This window comes from Brachionichthys hirsutus, chromosome 14 (assembly GCF_040956055.1).
Source record: "Brachionichthys hirsutus isolate HB-005 chromosome 14, CSIRO-AGI_Bhir_v1, whole genome shotgun sequence".
In the NCBI taxonomy this organism is placed as follows: domain Eukaryota; kingdom Metazoa; phylum Chordata; class Actinopteri; order Lophiiformes; family Brachionichthyidae; genus Brachionichthys; species Brachionichthys hirsutus.
This window is the reverse complement of record NC_090910.1, coordinates 9,842,673-9,864,049: the sequence shown is the minus strand read 5'-3', so window position 1 is coordinate 9,864,049 and position 21,377 is coordinate 9,842,673. Positions and strand designations below refer to the sequence as shown.

Genomic DNA, 21,377 nt, shown 5'->3' with positions numbered 1-21,377 from the left:
ATATTCAACGACTGTGCGAACTGACACCAAACTTCCTGGTGCGGGTTTTTTTTTTTATTACTGCGTTTGGTATGAACTAAAAAACGAGCCAATCGACTTATCTGTACTCGACTTTATACACCTGTTCCCGTCTTAATGGCGCTTGCGTTCGATGGCAAGTAAGCGAAGTTGAAAGAAACATAAAGATTCGCATGAACAATTATACATCTTTAAGCGTTTCTATTTAAAGAATGGTCGTGTGCGAATTCTTGCTAAATGTAGCTGTGTTTGCCACCGGTCGGCACCAGATGGCGCTGTTTTTCCTTTTGTTTTGTTATTTAGCTAACTCAAGGCTACATGCAACAGGGGGGGGGTGTCTTTGGACATGTTCATGTCTAACCCGAGGTCGTTAGAGACGGAGCTACCGGAGCATTGAGGGCTGGATCCGCTGCCGGTTCCTCCGAGGGCAATGGGCTGGTGTGCAGCTGCGCCGACGTGAGATCTGGATTCTCCGTTTTCGGTCCCACCCCCCCCCCCCCTCGTGGGATCCGTTTCAATCAATCTTTTCCGCATTTTTTTTTTTTTTTTTTTTAAACAATTTGAAGACGGATTAATGACAACAGCGAGATGTCCAGAGACAGCATGACCGACGTTCGGGAAGCCCACTCACACAACGCTAACCCCACTTCCCCGAAGGAGAACGGACACGCCGTCCCCGATCCTCCCACGGGAAATACCGGTACACCCAACAACGACTCCCGGGTCTCCTCCACGCGTGAGCTGACACAGACTTGGCTTCACTTCGCTAAAACGTTCGTTCTCATCTTCCCGATTTACGCGCTGGGATATTTCGAGTTGAGTTTCAGCTGGCTGCTGATCGGACTTGTGATCTTCTTCTGGTGGGGGCGGACCACGGGGGGGAAGCGCAGCCGGCTGAGCCGCGCCGTTGCGTTCCTCGAGCGGGAGGAAGAGGAGGAGGAGGAGCAGGAGGAGAGAGGAGGTGTCAAGCAGAAGCTGACGACATCCGATTTACCACCGTGGGTAAGACGACTAAAACAAGTCGACCAAGTCATCATGTTTACTCCCGTTGTCGTCCCGGGGGGGGCTGGGGGGTGTCATGTGTGATCCGAATGTCTGAGTTTCCAGGAATATCCACCGACGAGGGCAGAAGCAGCAGAGCTGGAGCTGTAAAGCTGTGATGGAGCAGCTGCCCCCCCCCAGCCCCCCAGCAGTGACATTAGTCTAAATACAGCAGGGTACAATGGTAATCCAGACACCCCGCTGCAAGGGAAGCGTGCCCGTGAGGTCTCTGTTATTTTGGGATTCATGCAGCAACACTTTCAGGCTGTCGGATAACATTTAGCTTCTTTAATCCGTGTTTTCTCTTTTCTCTTTTTTTTTTTCTGGGCATCTCCTCAAACTTCATTAAAACCCATCAGCAGAATATATAAATCATTTAAGATGTCATTTAATCATGTCTCTTAAATACGCGTGAAGCATCACACGATGATGATGATATCAGCAGGCAGCAAAATGATGTTTATGATGTTTAAAAACAACAACAACTTATTTTGTATGATCTGAAAAACAACGTAATCCATGCTGCTGCCTGTAGGATTTAACAGCAAGGGTTAACTTGTTTAACTTAATTATTATATGACTATTAATGCGCTTTCAGAACTGTTAAATCCCTTATTCCCTTCCACAGAGGCCACTAAATAAGCCCTTTCTATATTTCATTAATGTGCAACGCACCCCTGCAGCACGGAACTGAAAGTTAAGCGTCTTTATTGACCTCGGATGGTCTCGGGAGTCCGTTTTTTTGGATTTAATAAAGTATTTTTATTTATTAAAGTGCTATTCAAGCAACAAATATTGCTGACAGGACACATGAACTGGGCGTGGAGTCTCGGCTGCTTGTATGTATTAGCATGCGAGCCTCATCATAAATGCACGGCAGACTCTTTGGGAGAAATGGCTCGTGAACTTGCCGATAGGGAATAGTGCAAAGATCATTAGGAGCACGTTGCACGAGGACGGAGGAGCCCGATGAGGTGCAGCGACCATTCGGAGGAAAGAGAGACGAATGGAGTCAATTAGAGCCCACGATCCCTGCCTGCCTCGGGGGACTTTTTATTTATTTATCGGAGCGCCATCCTCCCCAAACTTCTAATGTGGAAGTGCTCCACACTCCTCCTCCTCCTCCTCCCAGTTCATCCATCCAGAGTGAGTCACTGTCTGGCATGGGCCAGCATCTACTTACACTAAAAGTATTGGAATTGGTTTTAGCTTAATAACACATGGGGGGGGGGGGGGGGGGGGGGGGGTCTCGCCACCGCCGTATTTAGTTAATTTACGATGTTTCAATCCCCCGTTTTGTTTGGGGCGTGTTGGCGGGCGTCTCAGCGAACCCGCTGCCGGCTGCACAAACAGAAGACACGCGCTCCCACGGAAGCGAATAAAGGCCACCCGGCGTTTTTCTATTTAAACTTTCAAAGTAGTGCGTTAGAAATCGTTTGCGTTGTAGTATAGATGCTTGTATGTCTCCAGTTTGACTGGGAATAATGGTCTGAAACCAGCAGATGTCAGCTGCCTCTAATTTTCTGTCTGCTCTCCCTCTGCATCTGATGCGTCTCTGCATCTTGGATGAATAAATATGAGACCTCATTATCTATATAATGTAAAAAATTAATGAGACGTTCGTGTTTTACAGCCTTAATGAACTCATTCGGCTTCATTTTTAGTTTCAAGCCTGATAATTAAGACGCTTTCCCTTCTCAGCTCAAATATGTCCCCTACAATGCTGTCCCTTTAGTTTCCCGAATGAAAACTTGACATCACCCCTTCCAGAGGGTCATATTTCTTCCACTTAATAACAAGAAGATTTGGGCTTGGATGCATCGGACAACCGAACCGTCCCGCTGTCCGTCCTCCTGGTTCCTTGTCTCTGCTTCATCAATGCTTTGACACAAATGCTGGATCGGCAGTTTTTGCTGCCTCCATTAGGAAGTGCCCCGTCCCTCGCCGCTGTCGCGCCACATGAAGTATCTCTCCAGCCAGACTTGTCACCGAATCTTACTGTTGAAATTCAGGGGGAAAATGTCTAGAATTTAATTTGATGGAGGGGTCGTTAATCTGTGATTTCTTAAGGGGCCGCGCATCAATCTGCACTTTTGCGTGCAGTATTGGCTTAATCCCAGGGATTTCCTTTACCTCATGTGAATGCACTGATCTACACTGGCTGTTCAGGGAGATGAGTCAAACCCTAATTTACAGCCTGAGGGTCATTTGGAGATCTGTGGCGGATTATAAATGAATTAAAAAAGCCAAGAGGAATCCTGGAACAAGTTCATGCATCAAAGTCCAGTAGAAGCGCACACCCTGCCTTCCCATCCTGGAATCAGTTTGCGATCATATTTTGCAATCGCATCGCTGTCAGCCGTGCAGAACGGCAGCTTCCCCCCCCCCCGGGGGACGCATCGTCTTTTCTGTGCAGCAGAAGCACAGACCTTTAAAAACTTTGCTTCCAGGGGTTTTCAAATGGCACTCACCTTTTCGTATCTATCTCGCATTCAACAACCATCCGAAAACAGTTTTAAATGGAATTATTGTAATTCATTTATTTTCAAACCGCCGTCTTTGCTTTGGGCTCAATTATCTCAGCAACGATTGAATGAAAGGTCGTGATATTTGGGGTAGAATATGAAAAACAAAACAAAAAACACTCAATTTTAATTTGGCCTCTGGGTCTGCTGCGTGACAACAACCGAATGCTAGCATGCTAAACTGCTCTCTGAACATTTTACCTGCTCATTCATTAGCGTTTCAGCACTTCCCGATGGACATATCGCCATGGCGATGCAGTCGTCTGCTGCAGCCTTACAGAGCCTTTTACTCTTTCTGCTGCGATGATGTTTGCAGCTAAACTGTATTGCTTGTGCAGATCATGTTGCTGCAACATAATATGATTCCCCATTTTATTTGATTTTTAATCATAGTTTGAGAAAGCAAATCTCAGATGGGGCCTAAAATTTGGTGCAACATTTCAACCATTGTGACATTTGAGTTTTTAGATTTCTGCTTGTAATTCTGCATCTTACTGTCGGGTTTCCGGGGCGGAGTGACTTTTTTTTTAAACCGAAATGCGAGTTCATCTTACAAAAATGTCCGTTTGTTAGCCTTCAATGGGACATGATCCCACCAGGTGAGTCGGATCTCTCTCATGGGGTCAAAGGTGGAACCTTGCCAGACTAACTGCTCTGCTTGGTCCATTCAGGTCCACTTCCCAGACGTGGAGCGCGTGGAGTGGCTAAACAAGGTAAAGAACTGAGCCGGCGTCTCTGAAATGTGTTTGCTCGAGTGGAAGCCCTCCCCTCCTGCATCGCTCTGGAATGCAATAACCCTGTGGAATCCCCATGGCAACAACCTGGATATACTTTTACAATGATATACGGAGACGCTGCCATAAACATTTCATTTGTTGCCATGAAATCCCCCCCCCCCCCTGCTCCAGCCGTTTAGAGTGATGACATGATGGGTGGCAGGCTTGTTGAGGTTTCTCTTCCTGCATCCCTTCAGGCGCTGAAGCAGATGTGGCCGTACATCAGCCGGTGTGCGGAGAAGCTGTTGAGGGAGACGGTCGAGCCGGCGGTCAAAGCGTCCAGCGGCCACCTCAGCACCTTCTGCTTCAGCAAGATCGATATCGGAGACAAAGTGAGCTCGTCTCGGCACTCCTGAGCCCCGATCATGTGTTGTTACGATGGTGGTAAAAAGAGACTAATCACAGCAGGTGCTGCTGGGACTGCAGCCTGGGGTGTGTGTGTGTGTGGGTGTGTGTGTCGGGGGGGGTGATAGAAGGTGAACTTACATTCAAGTGGCTGACGTACGATTGTTGCATAGTTTCCACGCCGGGTCTGCAGAGGGGTCGACCTTGTGCTGGCTGCATGGGGGGGGGGGGGGTCCTTGTTTTGTCGATGAGCCAGAGCGATGCCCATAATGATTTCCTGCGTTGCGGTGTAGCCCCCGAGGGTCAACGGGGTCAAGGTTTATTCAGAAAATGTGGATAAGCGGCAGATCATCATGGACCTGCAGGTCAGGTGAGCCAACTTTGATTGCATTCCAAGTCTTCTTCCTCTGCAGCGTCTTTCCAACGTGAAGTTATTTCCAAGCAGATCCTCATTCATCTTGCATCGTGGTCCAGAACTAGAACTAGAGAGGTGCTTTCATTAATGCTCGATGGCGTATCTTTGACCATCTTTGACCATTTTAGCAGCTGTAAACCTTTTTCTCTGCACAACATCCTGCGACTCCTAAAAGACATTCAGCCTTCAAGGGGACGATGACGATCTTGTTTTTCTTTTTTAATTGATCACCACTGGCAGTAACTTTTCCTTTGGCAGCTTTGCTGCAAAAGTCACCTTGTGTTTTACAAAATGAACACGGAATAGAAATTAGCAGCAGGTAAGTAGGAAACGTTTGAATTGAAATGGCACTTAAGTTACGAGAGAATATAAAGACAAGGAGTGAGAAAATAAAAGCTGTGAAGCAGGATGTGTCAGTTTGACTCCAGCTGTTGTGTATGGAGAGGCAATCATTGATCAGACGTATATTTTATTTTTTTTGTCCCTTAGCTTTGCGGGCAACACGGAGATTGACGTCCACATCAGACGCTATTACTGCCGAGCTGGCATTAAAAGCATCCAGGTAAGGAAATTCCTTTTTCTTCACCAGCCGCATGAGAGTTGTCAAATAGGAAAAGGAAGCGCTGCATTAAAAGTGGCACAATGTCTGCCCCCTTTTCTGCTGCGAGAGACGTTTTCCAATATTGTGCAAACATCAGCTTTGATTTTTCCACAGCAGAGCTCATGGGTGGGTGGGTGGGGGGGGCACGGTCCATCTTCTAGACAGTCTAGTTATTTCTGGAGAGTTAAATGTCTCCATATTTAAAGCTGGGCCATCCATTTCAGTGCAAATCGATGTGAATGCGCAGATCGCTCAAGCACCGGGTCGTTCCGATGGGGCTGTATGAGAGACCAGTTCCTCCCCCTGATCCTAATCAAAGGCGGCACCGGCTAAACGGAGAGCGAGATTAGAGTCGGGACTCGTGCCCAAGGCGATTGCGCAGATATCTTTGATTTAACCTTTTAATATTGATCTCACTAAACGGAGTTCGTCCTCTGTAAAATGTTTTTAATTGAAGTCATTTTAAATGCATTTATTTTCTTGATAATGCAGCTTGTGTGTGTGTGTGTTTGTGTTGTTGCCCTTGAATAAAGCACGCGTATAAAAACCAATGGGCCATCCTCCTTGGCGTCTTAGTGCGGTTTGGTCGTCCTCATTATGTAGCTCAGGGAGACCTGCATCATCTCAGCTGCTATTACTCTTCATCCATGAGATGATTCACGCGAAACATTAGGAAACGGGAATGTTTCTCTCAATATTATTTATTCATATCAGCCTGTGTGTCTCGAAGCTCCGATAGAAATTGAAGATATTGCAGGAAAAAGCCGGTTAAACCGGAAGCAACTGCCTAACTCTGATTGGTAATGACCCCCCCCCCCCCTTCCTTGTAACTGTTTGCCTGAATCTTTGAGGTGAGGTGTGTGTGTGTGTGTGTGTGTGTGTTGCCACAGAAGCGCCGTGAAGCCTTTAAATGAACAAGATGACATTTACAGAGAAGAGCTTCACGCTACACACTACAAATATAGCCTCAAATCAGATATATTGGTGTCAGAATTTGAAAGGCCCTTTTGTTCCCTGCCGTGGATTAGAGCAGCTGTCTGGCGTCCACTCGATCCCACGCCAAGCGCTTCCAGCGGCGTAAATCCCCACAATCGCCTCTGCGTCAGGTGGAAGGTGACACCGGGACGCTGTGAATGGAGGTCGCCGACCTGTCATGTGCTACAGCTAAAGCCTCCACTGCTGGCGGATGTCGGGGGGGGGGGGGGGGTCTCCCTTTACTTTAGTGTCACTGTGTTTCCTCTCTCGTTTCCATAGATGCACGGCATGCTGCGGGTGGTGATGGAGCCGCTGCTGGGCGACATGCCTCTCATCGGAGCGCTGTCTGTGTTCTTCCTCAAGAAGCCAGTGAGTCCACATGGAGCTAATGGGGGGGGGGGGGGGGGGGGGGTATAGCGACGCTGCTGCAGTCTGTATGAATGTAATGTTACTCCCAGTGGAGGGATGATGCTGAGGTTGATGGTGCAGCACCTCCAGCGTTATTCTGTTCTGCAGGAAGACAACACGGGTGTCTCACTCCTTCCCACTCCTCATGCTCTCCTTCCTGCCCTCCGTGTTTCGGAGGCCGCCTGGTTTCTGTGAAGTTCACTAAATGACACGGAAATGTTTCACAGCCAAGCGTATTTTATATTCTTGTTCAACGCTAATATTATTGCACCTCATGAAAACAATCCACTCCTTGGTCTTCCTGCTTCGTTGCCCTGTTTACTTGTATTTCCCGCCTGTAAAATAATGGATGTGAACTGGAGGATGAATGTTCAACTGGTCGTTCTTGACGCTTCTTACGCTGCCGCAGCTTGAACGTGCGTTTTTACGCAGCTAATCGACGTCATCGACGGGCGTCCTCATGCACGGCCGCCACAGGCGTTTGAGCGAACAAAGCGGCGTGGCCGACGTGGAGGGAAGACGCGCTTATGATGCGACGTGCTGCTGATGTCGACCCTTTATAATAAAGACAAGGCGAACGGGCGGTGACGTCATCTCAGCCCGCCAGAGTGAAAAGGAGATGAGATTCTTTAACACTAGAACTACCAAGGCAGTCATTTTGACTGCTTTCAAAATTTGCAACGTTATAACTTGGTCTAAAAAAACAATTATGTACCAATGAGATCCTGACTTTTCCTAAATGTGTGTATATATTATTATAACATTGTTTTATTATTACCTCGAATGACCATACACACCGTTTTACAGGGCATCATGTGTCTCTTTGTTTTTAGGCTCTGTGAAGCTAAAACTTAGTTATAGCTTCAGTCTTAACCCAAAAGAGACGAAAATGACAAGTAGAAATAAAACGAAAGTTATGGAGGCTTTAGCCTTGCTTCAGAGCCTTGGTGAGGAAGACTCTGATGGAGGGTGACCAGTCGTCCCGCATCGTGTGGGATTGCACAGCATTTTCATCTCAAATCCGGCATCACGCAAATAAGCAAAGCAAATTGGCATCACAACAGCAGAGTGTCTTCAGTTGGCAGGCCGCCCCCTCACAGCGGGGGCGGCCTGCTAAATGTTTATAATAGTTAATAATTATCATTGTAATTATTGTAATAAGGTCTAATAATGGCACAAACCTGTTTTGAAAGCAGGATACATTTGTTTTGTTTTCCACAGAGATCATTGTTGCAGGTCGAGTTGGCGTGCGTCATTGCAGAGACGTTATGTTGCGTCAGTGAAATAAATAAAACACTTATCATTATAGTTTTCATTTAGTGGCCTGATGGGTTTTTTTTTTACTTATTCCATCTATTTTTTTCTTAGATCATTATAACAATAATCAAAATTATAATGTCCGAGCAGTCAAAATGACTGCTATGGTCATTCTAGTAGTTGCAGAATTCTGGTAGACCGAGTGTTAAAGATGGAGCGCAAACAGAAGAAGAAACGCTGAGACTGGGGCAGATGTTTTCTTTTTTGAGCGACGCTTGTTTTATAGAGGATGAAGGAGGAGTTGTCTGTTTCTGACGAATGTGAAAGAGAATTTAGTTTAATGAACTGTATTAAAATAGCATCCAGAAATGGCCTTGAACTGTTTGGAGCAGCCGATGCGTATAAAGTCAAAGCTGCAGGCAGGCGAGGACGTCAACCTGGACAACGTGTCCAACCGTTGGAGACGTGAGAAGGACACAGGACAAATTTGGTTATATACTACAGAGGGAACTGAACCCTCAGGCCAAGCAGAAAAGTTAATAATGAATTCAATTGGAAAGAAATGTGCTCCTTATTTATAAATGGTGCTTTAGCTGTCAGCGAGGGATTCAAGCTGTGAACTCAGAGACTGGCGTGTGAAGACTTTCTAAAACCTGCAGGTGCTGCCCTGAAACGCTGCACAGGAGATTCATTCTGGGCGTTGGAGGAAACGTTTGATCGCACCGCCGTGTCTGTACGAGAGAGTCAAGCCTCCAATCAGGGGGAAGCTGGTTAGCTTAGCGCAGCTTTAAAACTGGAATGTGGGAAAAACGCTGTAAAAATTTATTCCACGAAGCCTTCGGGACTTTAAGAAGTTTCTGTTCTACTTTGGATTTTGTATGGATAATAAAAAATAAAAAACCCAAGATGCATCCTGGTAATTAGTGAGTTTGAAAGGAGCCTGTGGGCTTTCTGTCTCCCTGTTGCAGCTTCATCTGAGAGAGATTATTGATCTTCACATCTAAAGTTTGGCAAGGAAACAAACAAGAAGTGAATTGAGGAAGCTGCGTCGCGTGTTATAAACCCGGTTCCTGCAGCAAATCCCTGTAACATCCTTTCATAGGCGCGCGTTGCAGGCCAGGCTGTGTCCCTCTGTGTTACATACCCACATACCCCCCCCCCCCCCCATCATTCAGGGCCCTGCAGTGCTCCCCTCTCCCCTGCGACACTAAAGGAATCTGCTGCAGTGGAAGCAGGGTGGGAGAGACTCATCAAGAAAACACAGCTACTTCAGCATCAAAGGGAGGCGCGTCAGACGAGGGCAGATGATCTGCTCTCTCTCTCCTCGTTTGACTTTCGTGTCCACTTTTGTTTCAAAGAAGCCAAAAAAGCGTTTTATTTATTGTTTTATTCGCCCCCCCCCCCATTTCTAAACTGTTACTGGTCACTTTTTTATGTTTTTACGTAGTTAATATTTAAAGTAGGCGAAGCAGTGTTTGGTTTCAAAATGGAATAAAACGGTACCAACTTAATCTTTATATCTTTATTTATTTAGTGAGTTATTTTGCTGCAGCTTGTGTGAGGTTCTTTGTCTCCATGGCAATTAGCCTGAAGGGTTCGTTGGCCAGCAATCTGGAGGCACACCAATAAATGTAGCTAAGGGGCCAAGCTAAGTGTTCCGATCAATTTCATTCTTTTGTCCCGATCAGCTGCTGAGTTCTTATTTCCCCTCTTCTGTGTTTTGCTTTTAGCTACTGGACATAAACTGGTCCGGGCTCACCAATATACTCGACATTCCTGGACTCAAGTAAGTCGACTCAAATCTGCTTCGCCACCTTAGAGAGAAATTGATTTGCTGGCATCTGTGAAAGAGAAAGAAATGGAACCTGCCCAAGAGTTCCCCTGTGGATGAATCATTATGGGCCTTTTACTTTGATCGGCCTGATTGATTGGTTTGTCTGAGAGGCCAGAATTCACCAAATGAACTCGAAGCATTTCCTGATTACGGTCTTGTTCTGAGTTCCCGGGGGTTCCTGCTCAGTTTTCACAATTAAAAGCTCACGTATGAAGTGTGTTCCCAGGAACGACCTGGTAGTTTATCTTCCTGGTCTTAAACCGGTTAGATCAGGAAATGTGCTGTTTTAACATCCTGCTTCCTCATCCTTCCTTCCTTTTTCTCGCTTATTATTAAACATTAAACGTGTTATTTATGCTTCAATTCTGCGCTCTGTTCCTCTTCCAACCTCGCTAGCTGGCTAGCTTGCTTCGACCAACAATATGAATGACTGAACAAACTTCTGTGGGCAGACTTGTTGCTCCAATTGGGGGGGGGGGGGGGGCATTTGGGGTGAAATTGATCTGATTAACTTGTGCAGTGCAACATATATGTGTGTGTGTGTGTGTGTGTGTGTGTTGGTTGTATAGGAATGGAGACGCATGCAGAAACATATGGTGAAATCACAAGCTGCAGAGAGGTCCTTGAATGCAGCACCAGACAAACGGACAGCGTGAAATACTCCGCTTTCGTGTTAGCGTCTGAAAGGAGGGTGATTGGAACGTTGTGAGTTTCGGCAAATCAATCCTACAGAGAGGCTGAGATATTTCATTAAAATACAACTGTCCACCTCATGGTGGCGCTACAGGAGAAGTCAGGGGGATCACCAAAGTCATCCTCTGGGAACGAATACCTTCTATGTCAATCCATTCTCTGAGTTATGGACGTTGGTGCTGAAGTGACGATATCAACACGTCTCACTTTTCTTGGTGCACACGCACGCAGGCGGGAGCCGCAAGGTGTCTTCACTAGGCTAGCAACGACGAAGCAATAAAGCGCCGATGCAGCAGGAATCCCGATCAAATCAACCCCTCAGATCTCAGCCGGAGGAGAGCTCCGGCTCCGATCATTCCCTCCCCGGGAGAATCCTAATGTCTCTAATCGGCTGACGGAGGAAGAGCTGCAAGACGGCCATTCCTTTTGCAGGATAAACTCCGGAGCGATCAAATGGATTCAGACCCAGTTTATTTAATTGGATTCAGAGCAGATGTGTGTTCTGATTTTAGAGCAGGAAACGATGTTCCTGCGTTTTCCAGGTTGCTTATCTTCAACGGCCAGATTAAACTGCACTGTTGTCACTTTCTGCAGACATTTACACACAAACACACACAAAAAAGGTGTAAATGGTAAATCCTGTTGTAAAAGCCTCGATTGAAAATCGTCAAGATCTTTTTTCTTACACGTCCAGTTGTCCACCCCAGAGACAATATCAGGATAGCTGCCAGTTAGTTTCAGCCAGTTTTCCATGCCATTATTTTCCAGCTGTACCGCAACAACAAAAACAACAACTTCTCCTACGGAGAGCAGAAATATACCGTAAGAAGATGAGATTAAAGGAGGCTGTTTACAACCCGCAGGCTTCCCGACTTAATAATTCATCGCTTAACTCTGGTTGTCCTTTTCTCCCTTGCTTGCAACCCCCCCCCCCCCCCCCCCTTCTGTCCTCGCAGTGGCTTCTCCGACAGCCTGATTCAAGACGTGATCTACAGTTATTTGGTTTTGCCCAATCGTGTCACCATCCCGCTGGTCGGGGACGTGGAGTTGGCCAAGCTTCGCTTCCCCATGCCAAAGGTAACCAGATCAGTGTTGGAAACGTGTCGGTGTATTCTTCCTTCATGGTTCGGTAACACAATGCAGCAGGTGCTTCGCGTTGGAATTCACCGTCTGAGGGTGAAAGTCCCGGATCGGCGCGTCTCCCAGTGCCTGCGATATTTGTTTTATCTTTATTTTCTGCGATGAAATAGAAATGCAGTTAACCGGTATTTGCAAGTAACCTTAATGAAACGATGAAACAAAAGCGGAAATAAAAAAAATGTCAAGGCTTTATTGCTCTTTCTGTAGCTTTGGCAACAAGTTAACCACTTGTATTTCAGCTTATTTAAGAGATGGTGTGTGTGGCGCTTTTGCCTCACAGCGAGAAGGTTGCAGGTTCAAGTCCAACTCGGGGACTTTCTGTGAGGACTTTGCTTGTCCTCCCCGTGTCTGGGTGGGTTCTTTCTGGGTTCTGTGGGTTCTTCCCACCTCTGAAACAGGTGATTTGTTTAATGCTAAATTGTCCCTAGGTGTGTGTGTGTGTGTGTGTGTGTGTGTGTCTGCGTGGGCCTTCGATGAACTGGCGACTTGTCCAGGGTGTACCCCTTAGACTGCTGGGTTCGGCTCCAGCAACACCCGCCACCTGGATTTTGGATGACGCGGTCAGGAAAATGAATTGAATGCTTATTTCAGAGATGCTACGCTAACACTGCTCTGTGCATTTGCGGTCTTTTTCCGTTTAATGGAGTAAATCGAACGTCACTCAGAATTTATTTTGGTTATCGGTTTGAAAATGATTGCCGCTACTTTTTTAGGTTTGATTTGTGATTTTTGTTCACGTCCCCCCCCCACAGGGAGTCCTGAGAATTCACTTCTTGGAGGCTCAGGACCTGGAGGGGAAGGACACATTTCTCGGGGGCCTCATCAAGGGCAAGTCCGACCCGTATGGTATCCTGCAGATCGGCAACCAGCTGTTCCAGAGCAAGACTGTCAAAGAGAGCCTCCATCCCAAATGGAACGAGGTTTACGAGGTGAGGGTGGGAGAACCCCCCGGTTATTGATTGGACATGGAACAACCAATGCCGTTCTTCCTCAGGCATTGGTGCACGAGCACTCGGGGCAGCACCTCGAGATTGAGCTGTTCGACGAGGACCCGGACAAAGACGATTTCCTGGGGAGGCGAGTTCTTTTCCTTTTCTTGCCCATGCTCTGAACTCATTGCACATTCTGTCGAGGCAACAAGGTCTCTGTGGCCCCTCACAGTGCGATTGATTTGCCAGCGTCGTCACAGTTGGTTAGAGCTACAGATTAAGGAGGAACTAATTACCTCTAAACTAACTGCAGCGGGGGCTGCATGTTGCATGTTGTGCGTGGAGTACCAGAAAACGGCAGCAATAACAGAGAGGAAGAGGTTCCCTGTTTCCCCGATCAAAGGGGGGGGGGGACGCGTCCATTGATTTTGCCCCCAAAGCTTGAACGCTACTACCCACGCTCGCAACACCAAGCAGCCAATCGATGACGAGCTCGCCTCTGCTGCAGGTAATTGGTGCGATTTCTCTCCTGACTGCTTTGCACTAATTATGTGTCACTGTTTACAGCCTGATGATCGATATGACGGAGCTGCACAAAGAACAGAAGGTCGACGAGGTACGACATTTTCCAATAGCAAATTTTAAGTGCTCATTTAATTTTCGTCTAAGCAACAGCGCTCGGCTAGCAGGAGGATAGCTTAGCGCTGCTAATGAACTGTTGGGCACAGCTCCTCGATGTTAGTCGACTGCTTCAAAATATCAAGGGTGTGCTCTCTCGTTTGACTTCATGATGTAACGTTGCAGTGGTTCGACCTTGACGAAGCGCCTACAGGGAAACTCCACTTGAAACTGGAGTGGCTGTCCCTGCTCTCCACCCCGGAGAAGCTGGACCAGGTACGACACCGGTTTCGGGTGCTTTGACCAATCAGCTATCGTCTTGTTTGTCACGTTCTCTTCATTTCTTAACGACTCATCTTTGTCTGGCCAATCAGGTGCTGCAAAACGTGCGCGCAGACAGAAGCCTGGCCAATGACGGGCTGTCGTCGGCTCTGCTTGTGGTCTATCTGGACTCGGCGCAGAACCTGCCCGTAAGACACTTATGCTGCTCGTTTTTATTTTGATGCTAGTCCTAGCAGGCTTTCATGTTCTCCATCCACAAAACACACATAGTTAAAAAAATAAATAAAAAAATAAAAAATCCAGTTTAGCTCATGTTGAAATCCGGATTTTTTATTTTTTGCTTTCCTTTCTGGTTACCATAACATTTTCATGCTTGATGACACTTGTCTGACCTCCACTGAACATCACATCCAGCCAGCTTGTTTTGCTCACATCTCAGCCGTGCTCTAGATAAAAAAATAAAATGAATAAATAAATAAAGGCCTCTCTTTTAGTTTAACTTAAAGTCATTATAACCCTTTCTCTCTCTCCTCTTCACTCAAGAGCATCTTCACAGGCAGTTTAGGCTGTGGGAACTTAAGAGAGAGGCGAGCATCTGGCCTAGTGTTTTGTGAGAGCAATACCTCACAGTATAGAACAGTGAGTCCACTCTTGCATCATGACAGTGTTAGCGTTAGCCGTGTGCGATGCTGTGATTTGACCATTAGCAGCATGCGTTTAGCTGCACGGTTTTACTGTGACTGTAGAAAACTAGTCGCCGTGTGTAACAACCATTAACACAAGCCAGGCCTCTTCGGGGACGCAGGCCGCCTCGGCCACGCCTGCTCGATGGTCAGATGTATATTCTAAATATAAGGCGGCTTTAGGATGAAGACCTGCAGCTGGTTGGAAAAAAGCCACACGACCTTTCAAAGTAGCACAATGTCAGCCCGCACTTTTTTAAAGCGTCTTCATCGTGTATTTCACCATTTACTTGTGGGTTTTTGTCATGCCTCGTAACCCTAACCCAATCATTTCCCCGTCCTATTAATGGTGGGTGTGGTTTTCTTCCCTGAAATCTCCTCTTGGCTTAAAAGAGCAACCTCTCAGATTTCACCAATGATGGGTTGAAGCAAGTCTCAGTCTTTAAGGCCCTGAAGGTAAAATGTGGGGAAATACGGGACTGCATGTACAACTCAAACCTTGTGTCTCATCTGTCTGTGCCCTCGAACGCGACATCCGGCATCACGTGATTGTGACGACTGTACCAACAGGCGGCATGAAATGTCTCGATGTGTGCGTTAATGATGGATAACGCCCCGTTTGCTTTGTGCTGTGCAATCCCTTTTTTCTTCTGAAGCAACGGCGCATCCTTTCTGTCTCTTTCTAACCCCTGTGATCTTGCATGCAAAAAAAAAAAATGCCTTCTGGAATGCATCATTCACATATTTCTAAAGGGAATCTGAGCCGCCTTTGCATCAGTCTTATTAAAAGAGAAATGATCATTCTCCTATCCCGCAGATTGCTTTCTGTCGCATTGAATGGAACGGGTCTGGAGGTGTTCAACTTAAACCGTGACATCACAGCAAAGATTATGAAAAGACAAATTGTGTGCATGCAAAAGTCTTTAATAGCCTTTAGCTCGCTTGCTTTTCCGCAAGCCTGACATATAGGTTTTTTTTACTATATAGTCTATTTCCTTACTTAGAAACGCACCGATGTCCTGCTGAGATAAAGAAGCTCAGATTATAACACACAACTATTATTCCACTATACGATTTACATAGCGAGGAGTAGTTTGCTGCTATAAGACATGCAGGATCGTATGGACAATGTGCAACAGTAAGCAGTTGTATTTTCTGCTCATCAACGTGTCTAATGAAGGATGTTGAACATTCGATGCAGAGCTTTATTCTAATGCTGGTGAGAAAGGATGGATTAATCTGTATCTAATCGCGCTCAGGGTATTATTATTCCGTAAGGTCCAGCAGGCTAAAGTTAGAAAGCAGATGAGGCACAGCTCTCGCTCTCCTTGGTATCCTCTCTGCCTGCAGCCATGTTTGTCAAAATGCATCGTTGTGCTTCTCCCTTCCTGCAGACTCTTAATGTTAATGCAATGCATGCCCCCTCTTGGAATCAGCTGACACGCATCTCTCTGACTCCCTAATAGTCCGCAAAGAAGACCAGCAGTGAACCCAGTCCCTTTGTCCAACTGACCATTGGACATAAAACTCTGGAGAGTAAGGTAAGTTGTTTAAGTGTCCATTAGCTTAATTGTATTGAATCTTTTTTTTTTTTCATATCTCATTCCTTAAACATCCCTCCTGGAGTTTTCTATTCTAAAAATGTTCATCTCCTGCTCCTGCAAAATGAAAAGGGCTGCATAAGAAAATCAACTATGTGTTGGTGAAGGAGCATTTACCCACAGGTGTCCCACAAGGATTGGTCCTGAGTCCACTGCTCCTTTCACTATATACCAATCACCTTCCATTGGGTGACATATAGATAACAGTAACCACTTATCTACTATGGGTACATTTATAAAAAAATAATGTACATGTGCAAAATCAGATTCAGAGCGTATTCGTGCCTTAATAGTGGTGTTATAATTCTGTAGTTAAACACATCCCAGCACCTCCATTCAGTGCAGCCTAATTAACAAATAACAAGCGACTACTTGTCTGCCCGCAAAGATCCGGTTCAAGACCAAGGAGCCTCTGTGGGAAGATTGCTTCTCATTCCTCGTTCACAACCCCAGACGGCAGGAGCTGGAGGTGGAGGTAAGGCTGCACAAATCCTCGCTTGTGTCGTGTGGGTTTCATGAGTTCAACAAGTGGTGGAAGAAGCAAAGAAACCTTTTTTTTTCTAACGCAATCTGTTTTTTTTTTTAATGCACAGGTGAAAGATGACAAGCACAAATGCACCCTGGGTAATTTGACGGTGCCTTTGAGCAGCCTGCTGGGGGAGGAGGACATGACGCTGTATCAGTGCTTTCCTCTCAAGAACTCCGGGCCCAGCTCCTCCATCAAGCTTAAGATGGCCCTGAGGGTAATAAAGATCAATCAATGCATACTTGATTTTAAGGGCTCTCTGTTTCAGGAAACCAGAGCAGATATGTTAGGCAGAGTGGATCGAGAGAAGAGTACAAATAAACTCGAGCAAGTTTTTGTAACATCAGCGATAAATGGAGAAGAGCCTTCACATTTTATGCCTCTGGATCAATTTTAATTAGAATGTAAGTGCTTCTAATTTGCCGGCCCATTAAAACTTTGCTCCGATCAGATTCTATTCAAAACTCAGTTTGCTGTGGCAGATTTATCCCTGAAAGGCTTTTCTAATACTGGAAACAATGAATCCTCTTAAGGCAGAAAAAAAATGTGAGGCAAGTTCTGGGATGGCAGGAGAGTTTTATTGGTTGCAGCCAGGTGGCTAAATTCAGCTAACGTTAGCCTCCAGCTGCCTTTTATTAAATAGGCTGAGTCGGGCCCAATAAATACACATAAATGGGGTTTTCTACTCTTATTATTATTCTACTCGTATTTCGTCTACTCGAGTACTGTCCTAAAGTCGACTCTTGAGTTACTTTGACATTTTTAATGCTGCTTTACAGAATCACAGGACAATATTGCACTGTTAAATTTATTCGATGACTTTATTCCCCACTGACTTCACAGATTTTGATTAGAAATGTAAAAATACATTAGATGTATATGAAATAAATTCTGTATTGTTATAGCTTCTGTATTGTTTATTACGGTAATTAAATCATAGTAGTATATAAAGTAATCAAAACTACAAGTGACTTTGCCCATCAACGGTTATCATTCCGAAACGGCCCCTTATACTTTTACCTTAGCTACTTTAATTTATTTAAAATGAGAAAGGATATCCTTCCCTTCTTTCACACAAGTAAAAGATCTGAGTAGTTATTCCAGCAGTGCTTTTGAGGCTTCACTGTTTCTCATTCTGAAATGTCACCAATAAAATGGTGGGGGGGGGGAGACTGGAATTTAGATTATGGTGCAGAATTTAAAATGACATTTACAGAATGCAGCAGCAACATTTCTTTCCACAAATAGCACCAGTGTGGCTCAACAATCTACATCCGCAGAACACGACGTCTTCTGTTTACATCGACGACAGAAATAGTCTCCATGAAAAGTTTTGCCAGTGATAGCTGTGGGAGAAAAGAACCCCCCCCCCCCCCCCCCCTCACCACCACATCCATGTTTTAATTCCACCCCTGAACTCAAACATTCACTCTTTACTTGAAGCTGTAACATGGCACTCATGATATATTCTGTTTAGGACCAGAATCATTTCTTCTCCTGCCTGAAAAGCCTCACAATTAAATTGCTTTTCCCTTCTTTTTGCGGAAACCGACTGCATTCTCGTTTATTAAACCATCACATCTGATCAATTAAAACAATGATTGCAAGCCAAATCAAACTAGATTGAGCTGAGCTGCACTGGCGCAGCTTTCCTGTCACTTCACCGCCATCTCATCAAGAAGATTCAAAAAGGGCAAATGGATTTACGTCATGAAGCCAGACGTGACCTGAAACACCTGATTTTTGTTGCCGTGGCTCATCCAAATAAATGACCTTTTAAAAAAAGCTTCATTTTTTTCTGGAATGGAAGCCGACCTACATGAGTTACGGATTCTAACATGGAAAACACAATCTAATCTCATGCCAGCCCCCTTTTCCCCCTGTTCTAACTCATGTCTCTGTGTAGATCCTGTCGCTGGAGAAGCAGACATCCTCGGATCAGCCCTCCTCCGTCCTGGTGAAGAAGTCCTGCGCGCCGCAGCCGGCCGTCGCCCCCGGACAGAGACGATCGGTCTCAGATTCCCCGCTGATTCCGCCCACGCCTCCGCAACCTGCGCACGCCTCCGCCCTCGCCCTCCATCAGAAGGACGGGGAGCCGTACGCCGCCAGCCCCCCGTGCAGCGCCTCCAGCCTGAGCATCTGTATGTCCAGCTCTCAGAAACACCTGCCCCACAAAGAGTCCACGCCCAGCCTGGCCTCGGACATCTCCCTGCCCTTCGCGTCTTTGGAGCTTCAGCAGAGGCTTTCTCACCTGCAGAAGTAAATGCTGCATGGAACACCCCCCCCCCCCTGTTGTTCGCCTACTGTTCCCATCTCGCTCCGTCCCATTTCAGTGTCAGTGAAGCAACTTCTGCAGTTACCTCTAAATGACATGACAAAAAAACAACAACATGCATTTTAGGAATATTATCCCAGATTGCATGCAAAGCTTTCTGCAGAAACGCGGCTGCAGTTTGTGAAAGTGACGCCGACGTGCTCTGGTGTGTTTGCAGCGGCTCGGCCTCCAGCCAGTACCCGCTGGGCGAGGTCCAGCTCACCATCCGTCACAGCTCCCAGAGGAACAAGCTCATTGTGGTGGTGCACGCCTGCCGGTGAGGTCATCAGCTGCCAGCATTTCTAGTTGCTGCTTGAAAAATATGCTTGTAGACTTTCCTCTTCCAAATAGTGATGGCCATTCGTGGGATGGGATACTTTTTAGAGCCTCTAGTTCTTTGTGGAGTGACTAGGAATAACCCCGACAACACGTGCCTGACGGCATGTGAGTTGAAAGTATTTTGTCCTGTGTGTCCGCAGTAACTTGATCGCCTTCACCAAGGACGGTTCAGATCCCTTCATCCGCATCTTTCTGCTGCCCGACAAGAGCCGGACGGGGAGGAGGAAGACCAGCGCGGCAAAGAGGACCCTCAACCCTGTCTATGATCAGACGTGAGTTTAGATGTCGCTGCTTTCTCATACCTGAAATGCCTTTTCTGGGTCACAACCGCGCGGCAGGTTTGTAATCCGAGGAGTGTTTTTACGACTGCTGAGATGTGAGCGACAGTTGTCGGGTCTTTCACACGTTGCCATTTCTTTGAAAGTCAACAGGCTATATAGATGCTTTTTTTTTTTTAAATCAGATGTGATAAACTGGATGTGTTTGCAGGTTCGAGTTCAGCGTCTCCATGGTGGAGCTCCACAGGAGAACCCTGGATGTAGCTGTGAAGAACGGCAGGGGCCTCCTGTCCAAACACAAAGGGCTTTTGGGGAAGGTAATTCCTGGAGCTTCGTGTTTCTGTCTGATCGGTTCAGATGTTCTCCGGCAGCACTCCTTCGAGTCCGGAAAACTCAACTACTCCTTTACTCTTCGCAGGTGCTGGTAGATTTAAGTGGTGACGACATATCGAGAGGATGGACGCAGTGGTAAACTTCGATTTATCCTTTGTCTTTTGGTAAGAATCTGCACATTTCAAGGGTTAAAACATATTTGCATTTTGTTTGTCGCAGGTATGATCTGAGCGAAGATGGTTTGTCATCTCATGGTGTAAGAAATGTTCAAGACTCCCTCCTCACTTAGCCAAACCACCTCTCTGCTGTTATATAGTACAGACATCTTGTTAATATAAGGGAACACCATTCTGATTCTTTTTTCATGTAGTTTACAGCCTCTCTTCTGGCATGCGAGACGTTTTTGATGGATCGTTTCATCGATGATCCACGACTGATGAATATTGTAATATAACGTAATGTGTTGAGACACACTAACTGCCTTGTGTTTTCAGTGTTTTGTGTAAATATCAAATTGCTAATACAAAAAGGAATTTGCAGGAGTTTTCAGGCAACTTTATTTCATGAATGGAAAACATATTAAAACCTGTTAAAAATATATATATATATATTGTTACTGCTCCTGTCCAAATTCTCAAATGTGATCGGTTTTGTTTTGTTGTCTGAGAAATCTCTTACCAAAGGAAAAGATACAATCACAAATGTAGGCTTAAGTACAAATATTTGTTATGTAGTGCAGATTTGGGTTTTTTTGTGTTTTTTTACCTCGTATTGTTATTTATGCTTGATTACAAACACAGAATGCACATATGCAAGGAATAAATTATCGCTGTGTATTATAGTAGAGGATTTCGTGCAAAATTGTTGATTCTGCACATTATCTCAGACACTGAAAACCTGATGGTATTTTAGGGCTATGAACAATACAGAGGATACTTGAATAAGGGTTTGATTGTGATTCAAATATGGGGGTCAAATAAACAGAACAATATGAGAAGAATGAACAGTTGCTGCAAAATTTATATAAACTGTAAGGAATGTGCATGTTTTGTCATGCATTCAGTTTTATTTTTTCTTTGGTGAATTCAAATACCATTTCTTTTTATCTATAATGTGCCTTAAAATCGCTATGTAATTTTTGCCTTTTAATGGTGTTTTATTTTTGAATGATATCATTTCAAAGAATAAATGTTTTCTCTTGCGAAAACTGTGTCTTGCTTTTTTTTTCTGCCAAAAAATATTATTAAAATACAGTATGATTTTTCTATCCTACACGTAAAGACTGGATGGATTGTATAAAATTTAAATATCCTTTAGAAAGCGCTTTAATTCGACCTTGCAGCAATATTTCCATCGATTATTGATGTCTAATCGATAGTAGAGATTTCAATCCGAAGGCACAAAATTACCTAAATTACCTATGCAGCTAACACGCCTTTGTGATGA

The 21,377-nt window shown here is 45.5% G+C and overlaps 1 protein-coding gene across 1 annotated transcript; it reads left to right on the top strand.

Annotated features, from left to right (window-relative positions):
- The first annotated feature begins 409 nt into the window (after window positions 1–409).
- Window positions 410–21,132, top strand: esyt2b (extended synaptotagmin-like protein 2b). Its single transcript, XM_068748183.1, has 25 exons — window positions 410–1,020; window positions 4,256–4,297; window positions 4,558–4,692; window positions 4,999–5,075; window positions 5,610–5,682; window positions 6,976–7,065; window positions 10,092–10,147; window positions 11,845–11,965; window positions 12,781–12,957; window positions 13,023–13,105; window positions 13,525–13,573; window positions 13,762–13,851; window positions 13,950–14,045; window positions 14,401–14,496; window positions 14,934–14,996; window positions 16,007–16,081; window positions 16,530–16,616; window positions 16,735–16,884; window positions 18,574–18,926; window positions 19,160–19,258; window positions 19,461–19,592; window positions 19,810–19,915; window positions 20,017–20,066; window positions 20,151–20,187; window positions 20,302–21,132. The coding sequence occupies exons 1-25, from the start codon at window positions 607–609 to the stop codon at window positions 20,383–20,385; spliced, it is 2,835 nt and encodes a 944-aa protein (XP_068604284.1). The 5' UTR covers window positions 410–606; the 3' UTR covers window positions 20,386–21,132.
- The last annotated feature ends 245 nt before the right edge of the window (window positions 21,133–21,377 follow it).